Source organism: Seriola aureovittata, chromosome 13 (genome assembly GCF_021018895.1).
Source record: "Seriola aureovittata isolate HTS-2021-v1 ecotype China chromosome 13, ASM2101889v1, whole genome shotgun sequence".
NCBI lineage: Eukaryota > Metazoa > Chordata > Actinopteri > Carangiformes > Carangidae > Seriola > Seriola aureovittata.
Genome location: NC_079376.1, coordinates 9,595,462 through 9,611,155, shown reverse-complemented (window position 1 = coordinate 9,611,155; position 15,694 = coordinate 9,595,462). Strand labels below are relative to the sequence as shown.

Sequence of the window (15,694 nt, the reverse complement as noted above, 5' to 3'; positions counted from 1 at the left end):
GACCATGTGACTTCTAAACCGCGGGAGCGCGGACACGGGGGCGCGCATCAATGTAAAATCCTCGATCACGCGAATTGAAGAATTGGAACTAATGAACTGTATCACAACGTCAAACATTTGGGCATATATTTGTAAGAAATATGAATTCACTTTATGAATAACTAAAGGTAACTCGGAACAAGTATATAACACTTTTACTGTGGTTCAAAAAGGTAATTTAAATCAACATTACGACCATATGCTTTGCTAGCTGCATGGATGTAATGTCCAAAACCAAACAAACTGGTTTGCATCGGAAACTGTGTTGAACAATACTGGAATTTGTCCAGCCTGACTAGAATTAATTTGAATTCACATCGATGCATTTAAATTGATAAATGTAAAAAAAAAAATGCTATTTTAGAGTCATTACTAATCAATTTAATGGGTTATACATTCTCTTTCGGTCGTAGAACATGCTCATATCAGTTGCATGGTAATTGCTTGATGGTAATTGCAGTTGCGTCTTTACAAATATACAATGTAACTCAGAAATGTCAAATATTTTATAAACCCATCATTGCCTTGGTAATTTTTTGTAGTTGTATTTTCTTATGTCAGATTTAGTTTCTGAGATAAAATATCCCAAATACCTGGAGTGGGGAAAATAAAAATCATCTTTAACTCGCAAAGTTGTCAGCCTTCAGCCTATCAACCTTTGTTCTGAAGAAACTTGCTAAAAGTTAGGCATATTTCAGCTCTACCCTACTGACATTCTTCCATCTTTTAATCAATTATCTTTGATTTTTAAAAATTCAGAAAAAAATTCCTATCAAAAAAGATACAAAATATTAATATAAGAGCTTTCATTTTAATGAAAGCACGATGCAGGCAATACACAAACACAACAAAAGTCCACTGCCACTGGCAGAATTAATTGAGTTTAAAGTCTTTTATTAGGCGTTTGTGTCTTTACAGATTATACAGGTAATTTAGACTGATTCAATTCAACTTAAGGATCAACACATTAAATTTAACTTAATTATTTCTTTATTAATTCAGAATGCAAGGACGAAGATTTCATTTTGATGCCATAGAATGACCGTATTTTCTGAACCTAGTATGTTACAAAAAAAAAAACCAAGTCCATCTATGAGTGGAACATACAGCAATAACACAACAAAATTGCCTTTTCAACATGTGCATTTTAGAATAGGAATGAATCATTTTGAAACAAGAAACAAGACAAATTACACCAAGTACAAAAATAGATTATCACTATCAACTAGATCTCTAATCTCAGCAGCAACTCAGAGCAGGTTTACGGATGCAACAGATTTTCAAAAGGAAAAATTTGTTCAGCTACCAAAGAGGAATCTTTCCATACTCTACAATTATACTCAACCTGATAAATAGTATGAGAAGACTGATGCTACAGGAGTCACATGATAGACCACTGTAGTCTTGAAGAACACTGCTGCTACATGGGTCTATTCTAGCCTATGGTTACAGCCTCTTGGATCATTACAGTGAACATAACATTCCTGTTCATTGGCTGAATGACACTAGAGGCTGTCTGTACAAAACTACTGTCACTTTTCTTTATAGTTTACGTAGCCATCAGAGGTCCAGGAAAAATACAAGGTTCATGGTGCAAAATGTCAGTTCACTGGCACTCTCATGCAAACTTGGAGTAAGGGTTTTGCCCACTTAGACCTAGAGAAACATAAAACAATGATTGAAGTTTTGCATTGATTTAAAGGAATTGTTTCACATTTGGGAAATTGTTTTTTGCTGAGAGTAAGATGATAAAGCTCTACATTCACAGCTTAAACTTAACAAGAAATGTCATAATTAAAAGAAAAAAAAGATTAAATATCTAAATCTCATTTTGTAGTTTTGAATTAATTCTCCTATCATACGTCCCCAATTCGTTTTTTTTTTTTTTAAAGGAACTGTAAAACATGCATTTCCACTATGTTAGTACACACGTGTGAAAAAGAGAGAGAAATTACGAAAAAGTGTGTCAAAAGCAAAAGCGGGATCTCACCATATTTCTTCCTGATTTCGTCGTGTCTCTGTTTCATCTCTGTCCTCCTGTAAGGACAAAACACTCTCTTATGAGCCAAACACTGACTCATGATATTTTTTCACACTCTCAAACACTCCCAAAAGTCATGTGGCCACAAACCAGTCTGAGCTGATAACAGTATGACGTGTGCATTTTTCCCTTATTGGTGTTGCTTTTGTGTTGTGCAATGAAGGAAACTGATATGGATCATGACCAACAATGCAGCAGGGACAGTTGGTTCATCAGGTGTACTGTCGACTGTAAACCATCAAACAAACACAAATATTGAGGCTATTAAGAGGCTACCTGAGAGCAGTAACAAAGGGGAGTAGTAAAATGCACCCTAAGATCTGCATAAACCCATTTTTGAGCAAACTAATTTCCACACAGCGATATTGTCAGTAAGTTGGTAATTACAGTTTACTGCTGACAAATGTAGCAGGCTACAGTGCTGTGGGGACAATCTGCAAACAGACTGGAGGGCTTGTGTACGTGGAAATATAATTAAAGCAGGAAATACACATCAGGGCAAAACAATTTCGGTGAGGAAGTCTGAGTTTTTGGTTCAAGCTCTGTGGGTAGAAACTGCCCCTGTGATGTGTATAGCCCTGGTGTGGACACACCTGTAGTGTTTTTGAGATGGGTTAGCTAGGAGAAGGTCGTGACAAGGGTAAAGGGTCAAATTGCATTGTTTCACTGTCAGTTTTGCTCAACAGCACATGGCCACACTGTTGGAGAATTAAGTCTTGAAACAGTGTTAAACAGTCAGTGTTGCATGCACAGAACAATGCTCCTCACCTTTCTTCCTGCTTGGTTTTCATCTTATTGGCCTGTCTCTCCATCTTGGCCTCAAACCTTGTGGATCTGACACACAAACACAAGACCAAAGTTAGATTATGTTTAGTTAGGTCATGGGAAAGCACGCCGCGTGTGTGTGTGTGCGCACGCGCGTAAGTACAGACACCTTGAGGTAATCACTCTAAAGCCAACAGAAATGTTCAGTGTTGGGCTCAACACACACTGATCATAATCACCTTGTAATGAATTTAATATGAAGAAAGCCACATGGTTGATTGACAAAGGTAGTCTTCCCGTGGTTCTTAGCCTGGCCTTAACCATTTTATACCTATTTTCATTCTTATACTTAAACCCTCTATACCTGTAATATGTAGTCTAAATGTAAGTTTTTCTCCAGGCAGCTCAGAGACGTTAAACAAGAGTCACTGATAAGCCACAGATAAAAATATCCTATGACGAAACCAACTCCTTTCAATCTACAAACCACCCTGTAGGTAACATGGTCCCTATTCAACCGACCAAAGTGGTTGTGGGCTATCTGTGTTGATCAGGCTTTTTTCAATGTAGTTTCTTCCTGTCAGGAAACAACTTCACAAACCACTACGAGCAACCACTGCAGACTCGTGATAATCTGTACATTCTGACATATCTCACTGTAATGTTTGTAGGAACAGAAATGAAAGCCTGATGTACATCATTCAAATACACTTCCAAGAAAAGTTGGTATTTAATAATAATAATAAGTGAACTGTTTTTGTTATTGTTATACCATAGCTACTGGACATGTGTATGGTATTATTTTGTTCATGTCTCAGGTATAATGAAAAGAAGCCAGGAAATTACACTCTGTAACAGAGAGGTTACAGTAAATAATCATTTAGTAACAAAACATATTAAGTAATGAGTGAGCCTTTTCCTATAAGTAAAGTTCATTATGTAAGTACCTTATAAATACAGGTGCCATAAACAACAGCAGAAACAAAGCAACTTAATGAAATTAAAGATTAAATTAATCTAAACCTAAACCTTTTAAAATCATTTCTTAAAATTTCTTCACGTATCCAGGATGTGTCTTAACCCTTTGAACACAAGTATTGGTAGCATCGTTGAAATGACCCAAAAGTACAGCAGTTTATTCACTCAGGATCATGTTGTGGACGATGACAGTGTACCTGTTCAGTCAAACAAAGTTAACTACAGCTCACTGCACACTTACCCAAAGTTCTCACACTTGCAGCAGCAGAACAAGCAGACCAGGAAGGCGATGATGATAACTCCGCCAACCACTGCCAAGGTGATAATCAGTATCTGGAAGTTCACTACAAACAGAGATAGAAACAAAAAGTTATGCAGGATTCCACAGTCCTTCACAATAGAACAATTTAGCTTGCATGCAGTAAGGATTGGTATTTTTTAAAAGGAGCTATTTGTAAGTTTTGCTATTGCTACATAGCCAACATTAGCATGAACAGTTGTTTACTTATCAGTCTTACCAAGAACTTCAGCCATTATTGTGTTTACAACACAAGAGGTTATAATATGCCCTCTGAATCTGAAGAGCACTACTTCTTCAGGGCAGACTGGATGCTACAGTGACTCGGTATCAGGAAGTGAGAAGAGCTAGCTGGTTAGCATGCTAACTTTAGTAGAAGAGAAGAAGTGATAGAAATAGAATCAAAACTGCTGAAGGCAGCTCTTGGCGAGTAAAAGAATGAAGTTTGATGCTGACCTCTCAACATTTGCTCTAGACTGATCAGCAACATTAATGCTAACGTTGGCTAGGTAGCAATAGCACAACTTAAAAATAGCTCCTTTAAATGTTTGTCTTATTTCTGCATTGAACAGCGACTGATTTAGAGGTCATTTGATTTCATTGCTCCTTGTTGGTGGAGCATGATCAGTGACTACTGTGAGTTAAAGGAGCTGTGTGTTTTGGCAAAAGACATACAGCGAATAAATAAATACATTTAAGAAGAAGAACAATTCATTAGTTTTAATAAAAATGTGATATGTTCATATCTGAAGCAAAATAAATGCTTATACCTAAATTATACAGTCTGTAGATAAGCTACCTGAAATCAGTTAGGACCAAGTTATTCCCAAACAAACACACACTGTTTTTTACCTTCTCATTACCCACAAAACTGTGCTGGTTTATGTGTGATCAGTACACACTGAAATCACATGAAAAAAAAACAGCTTTTTTCTGTTTTTAAATTGATTATCTTAAGATTTTGAACAACTGGTCAAAACAGGACATCTGAATTCGTCATCTTGAGCTTTAGAAAACAGGTATGAACATTTTTCACGGTTTTCTGACTTTTAATAGATTGATTAATTGACTGATAATGAAAATAATCATCACTGGCAATCCTACATCAGAGGAATGTCGCTGAGTAACTCACCAAATATTTGGTTCAGTAAAAGCAAAACAGTGTTTAATTGATTATAATTATCAGTAACTGAGCACAAATGCCTAACCTTCCTAAAATGAACAATAGAAAAATGTATTAAAGAGCTCATTGGAGTTGCAGAAAGGATGTGATGGAGTAATTTTATTTAATATAATTCTATTTATTGACTTTTTAGGAGAGGTCTTTTAACGTTCTACATCTCCTGCACACTTTTCTCTACTTTGTGTGTGTGTGTGTGTGTGTGTGTGTGTGTGTGTGTGTGTGTGTGTGTGTGTTGTGTGTGTGTGTGTGTGTGTGTGTGTGTGTTCTCTCTTACTCCAGCAGAGCCCCCACCGTGCATCATTCAGTGGGCAGAGAGCATGGGGTGGAAGGATGGTCCTCACTGGATATGTCATACAAGTCTTGGTTGTAATACACCACAAACACTGTAAAAAAAAAAAAAAAAAAAAAGTACACACATAATGATTCCTTTATTATATAAACAAACAATGAATCTTCGGGTATTCAGGGCATCCGCAGGATACACTGTAGGGCATGCATGCACAAAAAAAAAAGCAGAAAATGGCGGAGGAGGGTGTGGATGGATGAGAGATCAGTTTCTCCTCAAACCAGTCTAACAGGTGTGGAGGTGGAGCCACTGGCTGTAGTTCCTCCACCTGGGACACCTCTTTTTCCATTACACACACACACACACACACACACACACACACACACACACACACACACACACACACAAACATGTAAACCCGCAATTAAGTCAACCCAGCAGGAACAAGAGACTTTCTTACCGACACATTTTTCAGGCATTCCTCACAGCTTGTCCCGTTCTTTGCCTCACACGCTGTGGAATTTAAAAAAAAAAAGTTAGTTAGTTTGCTTAAGACACCCGAGATAATCTACAAAGAAGTGTACACACAGTCAACATGAGGTGCACACACATTTTGCCTCACAAGGAAAAGTACAAGTGACTTTAACAAAAGAGAGATTGGCAGAAAACCCTTCAAGGAGCAGATTAAATGGGGCCTGAAGGTTTGTGCTCACTGTGGTTTTTGTAACTATTGCTAATCCTCCTGGCACATTTTCCATGGAGACAGGGCAGAGTAAACACACAGGCTTCAGACTAGTCATATTATCATCAGCAGACTACATGGGACAATAGCTGGGTTTGTCAGTGTATCATGTATCCTTAAAATGGAGGTGTAAACGAACAAGGTTTCATTCTTATGTGGTCGGTTTGTTTACTTCTGCTGGTTTAAGTTCCTGAGGGGGGTTGAACAAGAACTGAAAAGAGACTGTTGTTCCTGCTGAGAGGTTTCAACAATACACAAAGATATGAAACTAACAGAGGTGCAGAGATATCACTAATATCACTGTTGATCTTGCTTTTAAGTTTAGCTTTATGAGATGAAACATAGCCTTTAGTCAAGATTGGCTACATTGTTCTATGATATATGATCTGATGCCAGAAAATACAAACAAGACTCAACACCTCAAATAAAGTTATTTTGTTGCTGTTTTATGTCCTCTCATGTTCCCATTAGTCAACAGAAATTGTTAGACACAAGATAAGGTAAAAAGAATGCTGTAATAAATAGAGGTTGAACAAGTCATGGTAATCCAGAGCTAAAAATGGTCTCAAAAATCAAGTGAAGGGTTTTACTCCCCTGTTTACCTCCGATTTTTAAAAGAAAAATAACCAGGCAACTAGAAGCGACTAAAACAATGTTAGACAATACTTTCAGCTGCCATAAATTCTTCAATTACCACAGAGCTACTGGTTTCCACTCCCACCTTTGTCAGGTGCGGAAGACTGGGCGAAAACTGTCGCCAAACCCAAAACAAGCAGGAGAGCTGGGAGTAAAATCCGCAAATCCATCATCCGACCACTCAGACGCTGATTATTCCAGATGTTTTTGGTTCCCAGGTTGTAAGTCCGAGAAGCGTTGAGAAACCTGGGAGTGTTAAAAGGAGGAAATGTTTTGGCTGCGACCGGTCGTCGGCTGAAAGTCCAGGAGTGAAGTTGCCGAGAAGGAACACGACGCAAAAATCCTGACGCACTCGTTACGCATCAGAAGCAATAGGAGGGGAAAGCGCCAGTGTGCGCCTCTGCAGTGTTGAAGGAAATGCTCAAATACTTTACTTAATGTTACTCCATTACACCTCAGAGGGAAATATCGTACTTTTTACTCCACTAGCTTTAATAAGTGCTTCATTTCATTTTACACAAAAACCTCAAGATAAACCTGAGGGGGCATGAGGTGATTATATGAATCGCAAAGAAGAATAGTTCTGTTGCATAACATTGTTTAACTTTTGGAGACTTTTATTTAAAGTTTGATCGTTGGGGCCTCAAGCAAATATTTAAATGAAACCATTTGAGAAGTTTAGAGGTGAACAGTCTCCTTCGTGGAACTGCTAATAACAAGCAGCTATTTTATAACGAGCCAAAAACAAGCAGATTTAGTGTATTTTACAAACTCATCATGTTTTTATATAAAATATTAAGAGTATGCTTGCTTTCTCGTGGAGAGATAGAAGAGAGTTGATTAAGTAGGCTACAGAGCTTGAGTAAATTTAATTTTCAAAATAGATGCACACACAAAACAACAAATAGAGGACAATTTCCAATAATTTATTAAAGCATAATTTTGTAAAGCCAGTTACAAATAAAAAAGAATAACACACATATCTCTCTCTTTCTCTTTTTTTTTTTAACAAGCACAATGTTTTACTATATAATGATGATAATAAGCATAACATAAGAAGGGGCCCCACTCTGGCCGCCTGCGGCTGATAACAGGACCCTTTGTGATGAAGTTGCCCTTGAAGACAGATTTGTGATCAGATACTTCAAAATCTAACTTCAGTTTATTGTTGTCTTTAGGAAACACACTGATCACATTCCACCAATCATGGGGCAACTTCCTCCTACTCAGTGTAATATCAGTGACAGACAGAACCATAGACGTAGAATAATTAGAACAGGCAGCTCCAGGTTCCTCATTAATTATGGCTTATAAACTTGACCTATAGTTTTGCACTCGTTTTAGCCGAAACTAAAATAATCAAAAGTTTAAACTGGAACCTCTGAGTGAGTTCTGCTTATTCTAACTCTATAGGCAGGATCCCAGTGGGCTGTGTGTATGTAGTCAGGACCATAGCCACAATTAAAAACACTGAGGTCACATACTTAATATTTTTTTCTATGTTAGTGAAGGGACACTTTCTTTTCTTAACCTTATGGTCAAATAAGTAGATAATTTAGTATTTCCCCACCATTATTGTATTCATTTGGTGTCCTGGTGGCCTAGGGTTTAAGGTGCTGACCATGAACCGCCATGTCTGGCCAGGGACCTTTGTTACATGACATCCCCGTTTCTTTTCTTGTCATGTCTCACTCTACACATCTGTCTAATAAAGGCATAACAATGCCCAAAAATATATTTAGAATTCATTTTTAATTTCTTGCAGTGTGGAAAATGCTTCAAAACAGTTTTTAGATGTAGACCACATTTGGAATTAAAATGTATAGATCGTATAATTGACCAATAAACAACATATGAAATATCCAAATTATAATTTAAAAAAATTACAGAAAAAAAAAATTTCTGGAACCTGAGAATCGGGTTAGAGGCTGAGGGTCTCAGACTCATGACCTCAGGTTTTATAAAATCCTGGCTAGGCCCTGAATGCAGCACAGATGGACAACAGACAATTTCACCTTAAGGAAAATTACTTTAACTTAAATATCTGGTGTGAAAGGCAGCAAACTATAACTTTCTTCAGGGCAAAGACTGAAATTCTTGTTGATATATAAACTATAGTTTAGAAACGTTATCTTGGCCAAATTAGACATTTAATTGGACTGTGTTTTGATATTACACTGTATTTTTCCATGTTATTTAAGTATTCCCCCTGGGTATCTGATGTGGGGAAACACTGTTTTTGTCCTCTAGAGGTGTAACACATGAGGGATGCTGCCGTCTACCTGTAGTGCCGCATTGTCAGGTGATGTTGACAGAGCGGTGACTTCATTTTCAGTCCAAGAACACACACACACATAAAGCAGTGATAACTGTCGGTATTCCCAGTGCACAATTAAACCATTTCCAAGCCCATTTCCTCACAGTGTCTTATCTGCTCCTTTTTCACTGAGACTGAAAAAATCCCTTATATTTTTAATACATTATCCTCCCAAACACACCTTGCAATACATACAGTACAATAGGAAATAAATAACCCCTAACCCTCCCCTGAGATCCCATGCTTTTCCCTTTAAATCACAATCACAACACCATCCTTTGCAAAGGTTAGTCATGTAAATACGTCTTATTTCCAAGGAATACACTCAGTAAAATTACTTTTCTTTTCTCATTTCCCTTTTCTTTTCCAACCAATTGGAATACACCATTAAGACACACGCGCACACACACACACACACACGCACGCACACACAGCAGCATTCCCGACACAGCACTTCAGGGTGGTTAAGATAGCGGGGGCATACAGTAACATGAGTAGTATCAGTAATAAAAGTCACATAATCATAAACAGGTTGGAAACACAGACAAACTGGAGCTTTGATGCGTTATCGTTTCAGTCACTGATCTCCTCGATAAAAGAAAAGGTGAGATTAGCATGAGCAGACACAGATATACAATACTGTATGGCTCCGGCTGATGCTCTTTAGTGTCAGTCCCACAGATGACAACAATGATAAATTCATCAAAACACTGTGAAAACGTGGCCACCATAGCAGCCAGTCTCATAATAGTCTGTGTTTCTGCTAATTCGTACTTCTCTGTGAGTCACATTAATGGCACAGCCAGTGAAGGATGTACAGTATTGGCATCATATTCACACATACAGTGGTCATTATCAACACCATTCACTTGCATGTATTTTTACACGAGAGGTGTCACATTTCATTTAGTATGGCATCTATATACTGTACAGTGCAGTGGCCACTGAAAATTCAATAATAACTCTTATATTGTGTGATATACAGTACAAAACAATACATGTTCATTCAGTTTATGTTTACATGTATGTGAATATACAGTACATGTATGCAGTGTGTGTTACATGTAGACATAGATAGGGAAACGTTTTGTCACATACTATTCTGGTTGATATTGTTCTCTTTACAGAGCCACACGAGGCTGTTAACCATGCACAGACTCTTGATGTCAAGCTAAACATGACCAGAGAGCCTCCAAAGCAAAAACCTCTACTCTTCCTTCTTCTCAAGAATATCTATTTGATATTGTTCAGAAATAGTTAAAGCCACTTCCTTTGGCTGCATTTTCTTCTTGTGGCCACACGGTGGCACTGACGAGTGAGCAAGTGAACACTATGTCGGGCATGGAGCTTATTTTGCTTTTAGTAGCCCTGAAGAGGAATCATCATCGAGTCCTTTTTCTCAGTCACAAACGAATGTAAATCTAGCTGATGTTACAGATAAAAGACAGAGAGAGAAACAACAGAGAGAAAGCAAGCAAGAACAAGAATTCAGCATCGTAACGTAATACCAACAGCAAATAAAGATGCAACAGGAGTGAGGACACGTGAAGAGAAAGAGAGAGACTCTGAACTCGGAGGAGGAGTGAGAAAGAAATCTAACTGAGAGAGTGTGGCTTTCTTCTGTCTGGCAGTGCACTGGGGGGGGAATAGGGAGCCACCTGGGACGGACTGGGCGGCTGAGTTGTGCTTGTAAATTACTGAGATTTGTTTGTCTGGAAAGGAAAGCGGAGAGAAGTTGTGGAGTTGTGCTTGAACATCTACATGCAGGACTACAACTGGGGGTTATGTATTTGAAAGGACCGTCCAAAAATACAGGTTGTTTTCTTTGTCATGCTCATTTTTAAATAGATCCCTTATCCCAAGTGAAACCCAGGCCAGTAGTAGAGTGTGCGTTTTGGCTTCTATGTCCACTCTTCCCCATTTTGCTTTCCACGCTCATCCACCGCTCTTGATTCAGCCGTGAGGATTAGCTGGTTGGTGCGACAAAACCAACCAACCAATGCCGTGGGGCCGAGGCATCTGTTTGCCACTTGACAAACCGAGGGCTCTGATTGGTTGGTGCCGATCACCTGACCCAGGAACTGGCGACGCTGGTCACTGACATGATGCTGCAACGTTTCTTCACCATCATATTAATGTAGGCCCTCATGATCTTGGTGATCTCTCCAACCTAAAAAGTAAAAAAATATCCCTCAGTTTGCACATCGGTGTTAATGAGTGGTTAAGAGCCAAAATATTAAAGAGACATTTTGTATGGCAACGGCACTCTGTCAGTCCAGAACTGAAATAGACTGAAATATCTCAACAACTGTTGGACAGATTGATATAAAATTTTGACATTCATGGTCCTCAGAGGATGAATCCCACTGAGAAAATTGCTTTTTTTTTTTACTGGTTGCCGGTGTTTTATAGCTCAAGCATTAATTGAATAATTGAGAAAATAATTGGTGCAGCATTCAATAATGAAAAAAAATCATGAAAAAGGAAATGAAAAAAATAAATAAAAGGTAAATAATGAGCTCTCACCAATGGCGTCTCAAAGAACATCTCCCTCTCATCCACGATGATCTTGTAGGTGCAGGGCTGAGAAGCCCCGAAGAAGGTGATGTGTTCGTACTGGAAGGTCTCCAGAGGTTTGGGTTCACCTCGTTTATACACAGACACATTGTCAGCACTCACACTCAGCCACAGGTCGTGAGGGAAACCGCCTTCTTTACACTGCAGAGAGAACAGGGTAGGGAAAGGTCAGGGTTACTTGTCAGATTTTAACAACAGATTTAACATTTTAAATTCTATTGCACCATCACTCTTCTCTTCTAAGTCTTCTCTCACCTCCACGTCAAACAGAGTAGATCCATATCCAGGCCACTCCTTAATGATGCTCATATATTTAAGCATGGCCTGGTGCTGGGGCATTCCCTGCAGTCGGGTCCACTTCTCCAGCACGCTGGTCCGTGTGGCTGAGGTCTCCTCTTTCACCCACATCTCCAACATCTGCTCCTCCTCCACCTGAAACGTCACAGGTCAGCCAGTCGATGAAGAATATTCTGTCAAACTCTCAGTCAGTCAGAGATTTATAGGATTTATATTCGGTTTTCTTTTAGAGTAATGAGCTCTCAAAATGATATATTGCTGCAATGCAAATTGAATTAAAAAAGTAAGTAAAGAGTTTTATATGAAATAGGTAGAGTTTAACATGTCATATGTTACACCACTTAAAATACTAGTTACATGTAATGCACCAAAAAGTCTGCAGGACTTGTAGTAAAGGGGCAAAAACCTTCTGTTTCTTCAGTGAACCAGTCTTGAAGCTCCTCCTCAGAGTACCATCCAGGAAGCTCGGGGTCTTTCGTTTCTCCGTTCCGATAGGAACACCTCCTTGTCCTCCAACCAAGCCCTTCCCGTCTCCCACTCCTCCTCCGCCGCCTACTCCAGCGCCACCTGCAGCCCCCACGCCCGGCTTGGTGGAGTGGAGGATGCGATTGCGGAGACGTCCGATTGGATAAACGCTTCCCAGGCTCCATCCAGCCCGGCCTGCACCGTCGCCGTGGAGATACTGGAGGCGTAAAGCGGCCAGATGCTGCAAAGTCTCCTCTGACCCTGGGAAGTGACCACTTATCAGGGACTCATGAGCCTGAGAGAGAAAGAGAGAGCAACACATTTTATATTTTCAAGAAATGGATTTAAGGACATTATAATCACATACAATATTCTGTACAACTTACTAAACTTTAGCTTCAATAAAAATGCTATTTTTCTTACATCCTGACTATTGATAATAATATAAACATCGCTATGAGTAATTGGTGAAAACTGTTGCCCACCATGGTCTTCAAATAAGATCTAAAAATAAGAAAAATAAGGAATCTCATTCTCAGTTAGCAGTAATTATTACCTCTTGTGAATATTGGCTCCAGTTGTGGAGTAAATCTCACCTGTTCAAACATGAAAGCAAACTCCACTCCCTCTTTGGGCATGCTCTCCACATCCAAGAAGCAGTAGAGTTTGAAGTAGAGTTTCCACTCTCCTTCCTCCTCCTCTTCTTCACTACCTGCCAATCTGGAAAACATACGCAGCAGACTCAGGTAGAATCCCCAAGCACAGAAACATAAACCAAAGTAACAATTAACAGCAAAACTGGCCAATTACAATTATCTCTAAATCAGTATTTACATTACATGATATTTAACCCAACCAAACAATTGAAATCTATGCCAATAGAATTCTTATAGATTAACGCAGGGTATGAAAAATTAGATACCTTTCAAACTTGGCCAGAACATCTGCCACAATCACTCTGCTCTCCAAAGCTCGGTCTGTGCAGGCGTTGTGTTCAAACAAAGAAAACAGGTTCTTGCTTTCCTCCATGGCCAGGCCTCTGATCAGCTTCTCCACAACCTGCAGCAGCAACATTAAAACACACATTCGTTTTCACTCTGAAATGTAATAAGTGGAGCTTACATTTATATTTTTCTTTAAAAATAATCTTTTGCAAATGTTTTTTTCAGTTTTATGCACTTTTTTGCTTTTTCTCCTTCCTGTACTTCCTCCTATAATTTGTCACAATAAGAGGGGACGAAAAAGGAAAAAACAAATCAAAAAATACGCAATACTTGTGACGGTGTTTCCCCTTCAGAATAAATTAATGTAAGACAGATGTTTAAAGTGGATATTATTCACTACATATGGGGGACTGAATGTCCCATAAACACAGAAGAAAATGTAGAAACACTGCCTTTATATCATCTCTCGGGTGGGCCCAGAAAAGTGTTTGTATGATTTGTCAGTGTATGTGTGTGTTTTCTGAGGTGCACCTCTCCAGCTGTGGTGTGCGAATTGATGGAGATCTTGCAGGAGCCTCCGCCATGGCAGTAAACGGTGGTGCTCATCTCCTGTCTCACCAGCAGGGCGGCGATCTCCTCCTGAGAGGGAACAAACTCACGAGTCTTGGTCTTCTTCAGGGATTCCCCGATGAAAGCAGCGTAGCGCTCGATCTCTGTGCCGGGATAGCGCTCACGTACCCTGAATCAAATCACATACATACACATTTTAATACAGCTTTATCCCATGAATGACGATCAAAGAGGCACTATCCAAACCGCAAACACACACTGACCTCTTGAGGTGGAAGCGGAGGTATCGGAGGATGGCTCGACTGGGCAGGAAGGTGCAGCTCATGCAGGTGAGCAGGTGCCAGTGTGCCCGATTGGCTGGGCTGTTAGGCTGAGGTACATGATTGGTCTGCTTGATCACCTGACAATATACCTGAAAAACAGAAATATGAAGGAGATTTTAGAAATCTGAAAAAGAAAAAATGTCAAATCACTGTATACACATTGCTTTTCTTATATGCTATGTTGGAAAAAGAACTAAGACGCAACTTCTAATATATTTTCATAAAGCTCACACTACACACCACTGTGTTTCTTTATTCAATTCTAACTCTGTGTCTAACATCTTATAAACAAACCACATTTTCTGCTGAGACCAGACAAGAAAGTAACTTCAGTTTTCAAGTACCTCATCCCTGAGAGGGCGCAGGTCCTGGCAGGTCTGCAGGATGCCCTGAATGATGGGCACGGTGTCTGCCAGAGTCTCCATCTCCTGCAGCGAGTTGAACACTCGCACCGCCTCATCCTGCAGGCTGGCGTAACCCTGCTGCCTTTGCACTGCATGGAGAAAGACAAAGGGAAGAAAAGGTGAACAGAGAACAAACTTTTTGGTAGAAAAGGGGAAACGTGATCGTGGATGCGAATGTGGGCGGTAACATAACAAAAGAACTTAGAATTGATATTCAGCCATATGATCTGTTTCAGTGCGGAAATCTGCAAACACGACCAGTCATATCACGTTTTAATATTCATGTATCTATATGTGCACAGTTTGTGAAAGAAGAGGAAAAAGAACACAAGAAGCAGGATGAAAAGGAGGAGGAGGAGGAAGAGGAGAGTGTGTGTTGCAGAGTAGGAGTTTTACTTACGGGTGGTGACCTCTCCATAAGGGAGCGGCAGTAGAGGGGAGTGCAGAGGGTGCTGAGTGTATCTGAGGATGGGGTTTCTCCTGTACATCTGCTCCACTATATCTGGGTTCACACTGTTCTCCTGTGGGAATGGGAGGAGATTACAATCAACTTTAGAACACATTTTCTGTTGATGAATTATAAATCTTCTCTTCCTGTGTCTGTGTGCGTTTGTCTGTTTTACCTTGATGTCTCTGATCAGCTGCAGAGTCGGAGTTTCTATGGGGGTCTTGCTGTCTATGACTCCCTGTATAGCAGCTGTCCACCTCATGGCCTCATTCAGCATCTTGGTGTAGAGGCGGTAGGAATGCTTCCTCCCGTACACGATGATGTTCCAGTAACCTGTAAAAACATTTAGCATGTATTACTATAAAATGAAGAAAAAAAAAA

General features: G+C 39.5%; 2 protein-coding genes across 2 annotated transcripts in view; both read right to left on the bottom strand.

Annotated features, from left to right (window-relative positions):
• Positions 1 to 916: 916 nt before the first annotated feature.
• On the bottom strand, positions 917 to 7,319 carry pttg1ipa (PTTG1 interacting protein a). The gene is made up of 7 exons (XM_056393467.1): positions 7,054 to 7,319; positions 6,051 to 6,103; positions 5,579 to 5,687; positions 4,065 to 4,167; positions 2,849 to 2,914; positions 2,030 to 2,076; positions 917 to 1,695 (listed from the first exon to the last, which is right to left on the bottom strand). The coding sequence occupies exons 1-7, from the start codon at positions 7,139 to 7,141 to the stop codon at positions 1,658 to 1,660; spliced, it is 504 nt and encodes a 167-aa protein (XP_056249442.1). The 5' UTR covers positions 7,142 to 7,319; the 3' UTR covers positions 917 to 1,657.
• Positions 7,320 to 7,873: 554 nt separating this feature from the next.
• Positions 7,874 to 15,694, bottom strand: part of myo10l1 (myosin X, like 1) — a 48,985-nt gene continuing 41,164 nt past the window's right edge. Inside the window, exons 33-43 of the mRNA XM_056393468.1 lie at positions 15,489 to 15,646; positions 15,266 to 15,386; positions 14,806 to 14,954; positions 14,402 to 14,550; positions 14,100 to 14,307; positions 13,547 to 13,683; positions 13,221 to 13,344; positions 12,566 to 12,919; positions 12,118 to 12,294; positions 11,812 to 12,003; positions 7,874 to 11,455 (exon numbers count right to left, since the gene is read on the bottom strand). Of these exons, the coding sequence (XP_056249443.1) occupies positions 11,351 to 11,455; positions 11,812 to 12,003; positions 12,118 to 12,294; positions 12,566 to 12,919; positions 13,221 to 13,344; positions 13,547 to 13,683; positions 14,100 to 14,307; positions 14,402 to 14,550; positions 14,806 to 14,954; positions 15,266 to 15,386; positions 15,489 to 15,646 (1,874 nt within the window). The 3' untranslated portion in view covers positions 7,874 to 11,350. The remainder of the gene's footprint in view (positions 11,456 to 11,811; positions 12,004 to 12,117; positions 12,295 to 12,565; positions 12,920 to 13,220; positions 13,345 to 13,546; positions 13,684 to 14,099; positions 14,308 to 14,401; positions 14,551 to 14,805; positions 14,955 to 15,265; positions 15,387 to 15,488; positions 15,647 to 15,694) is intronic.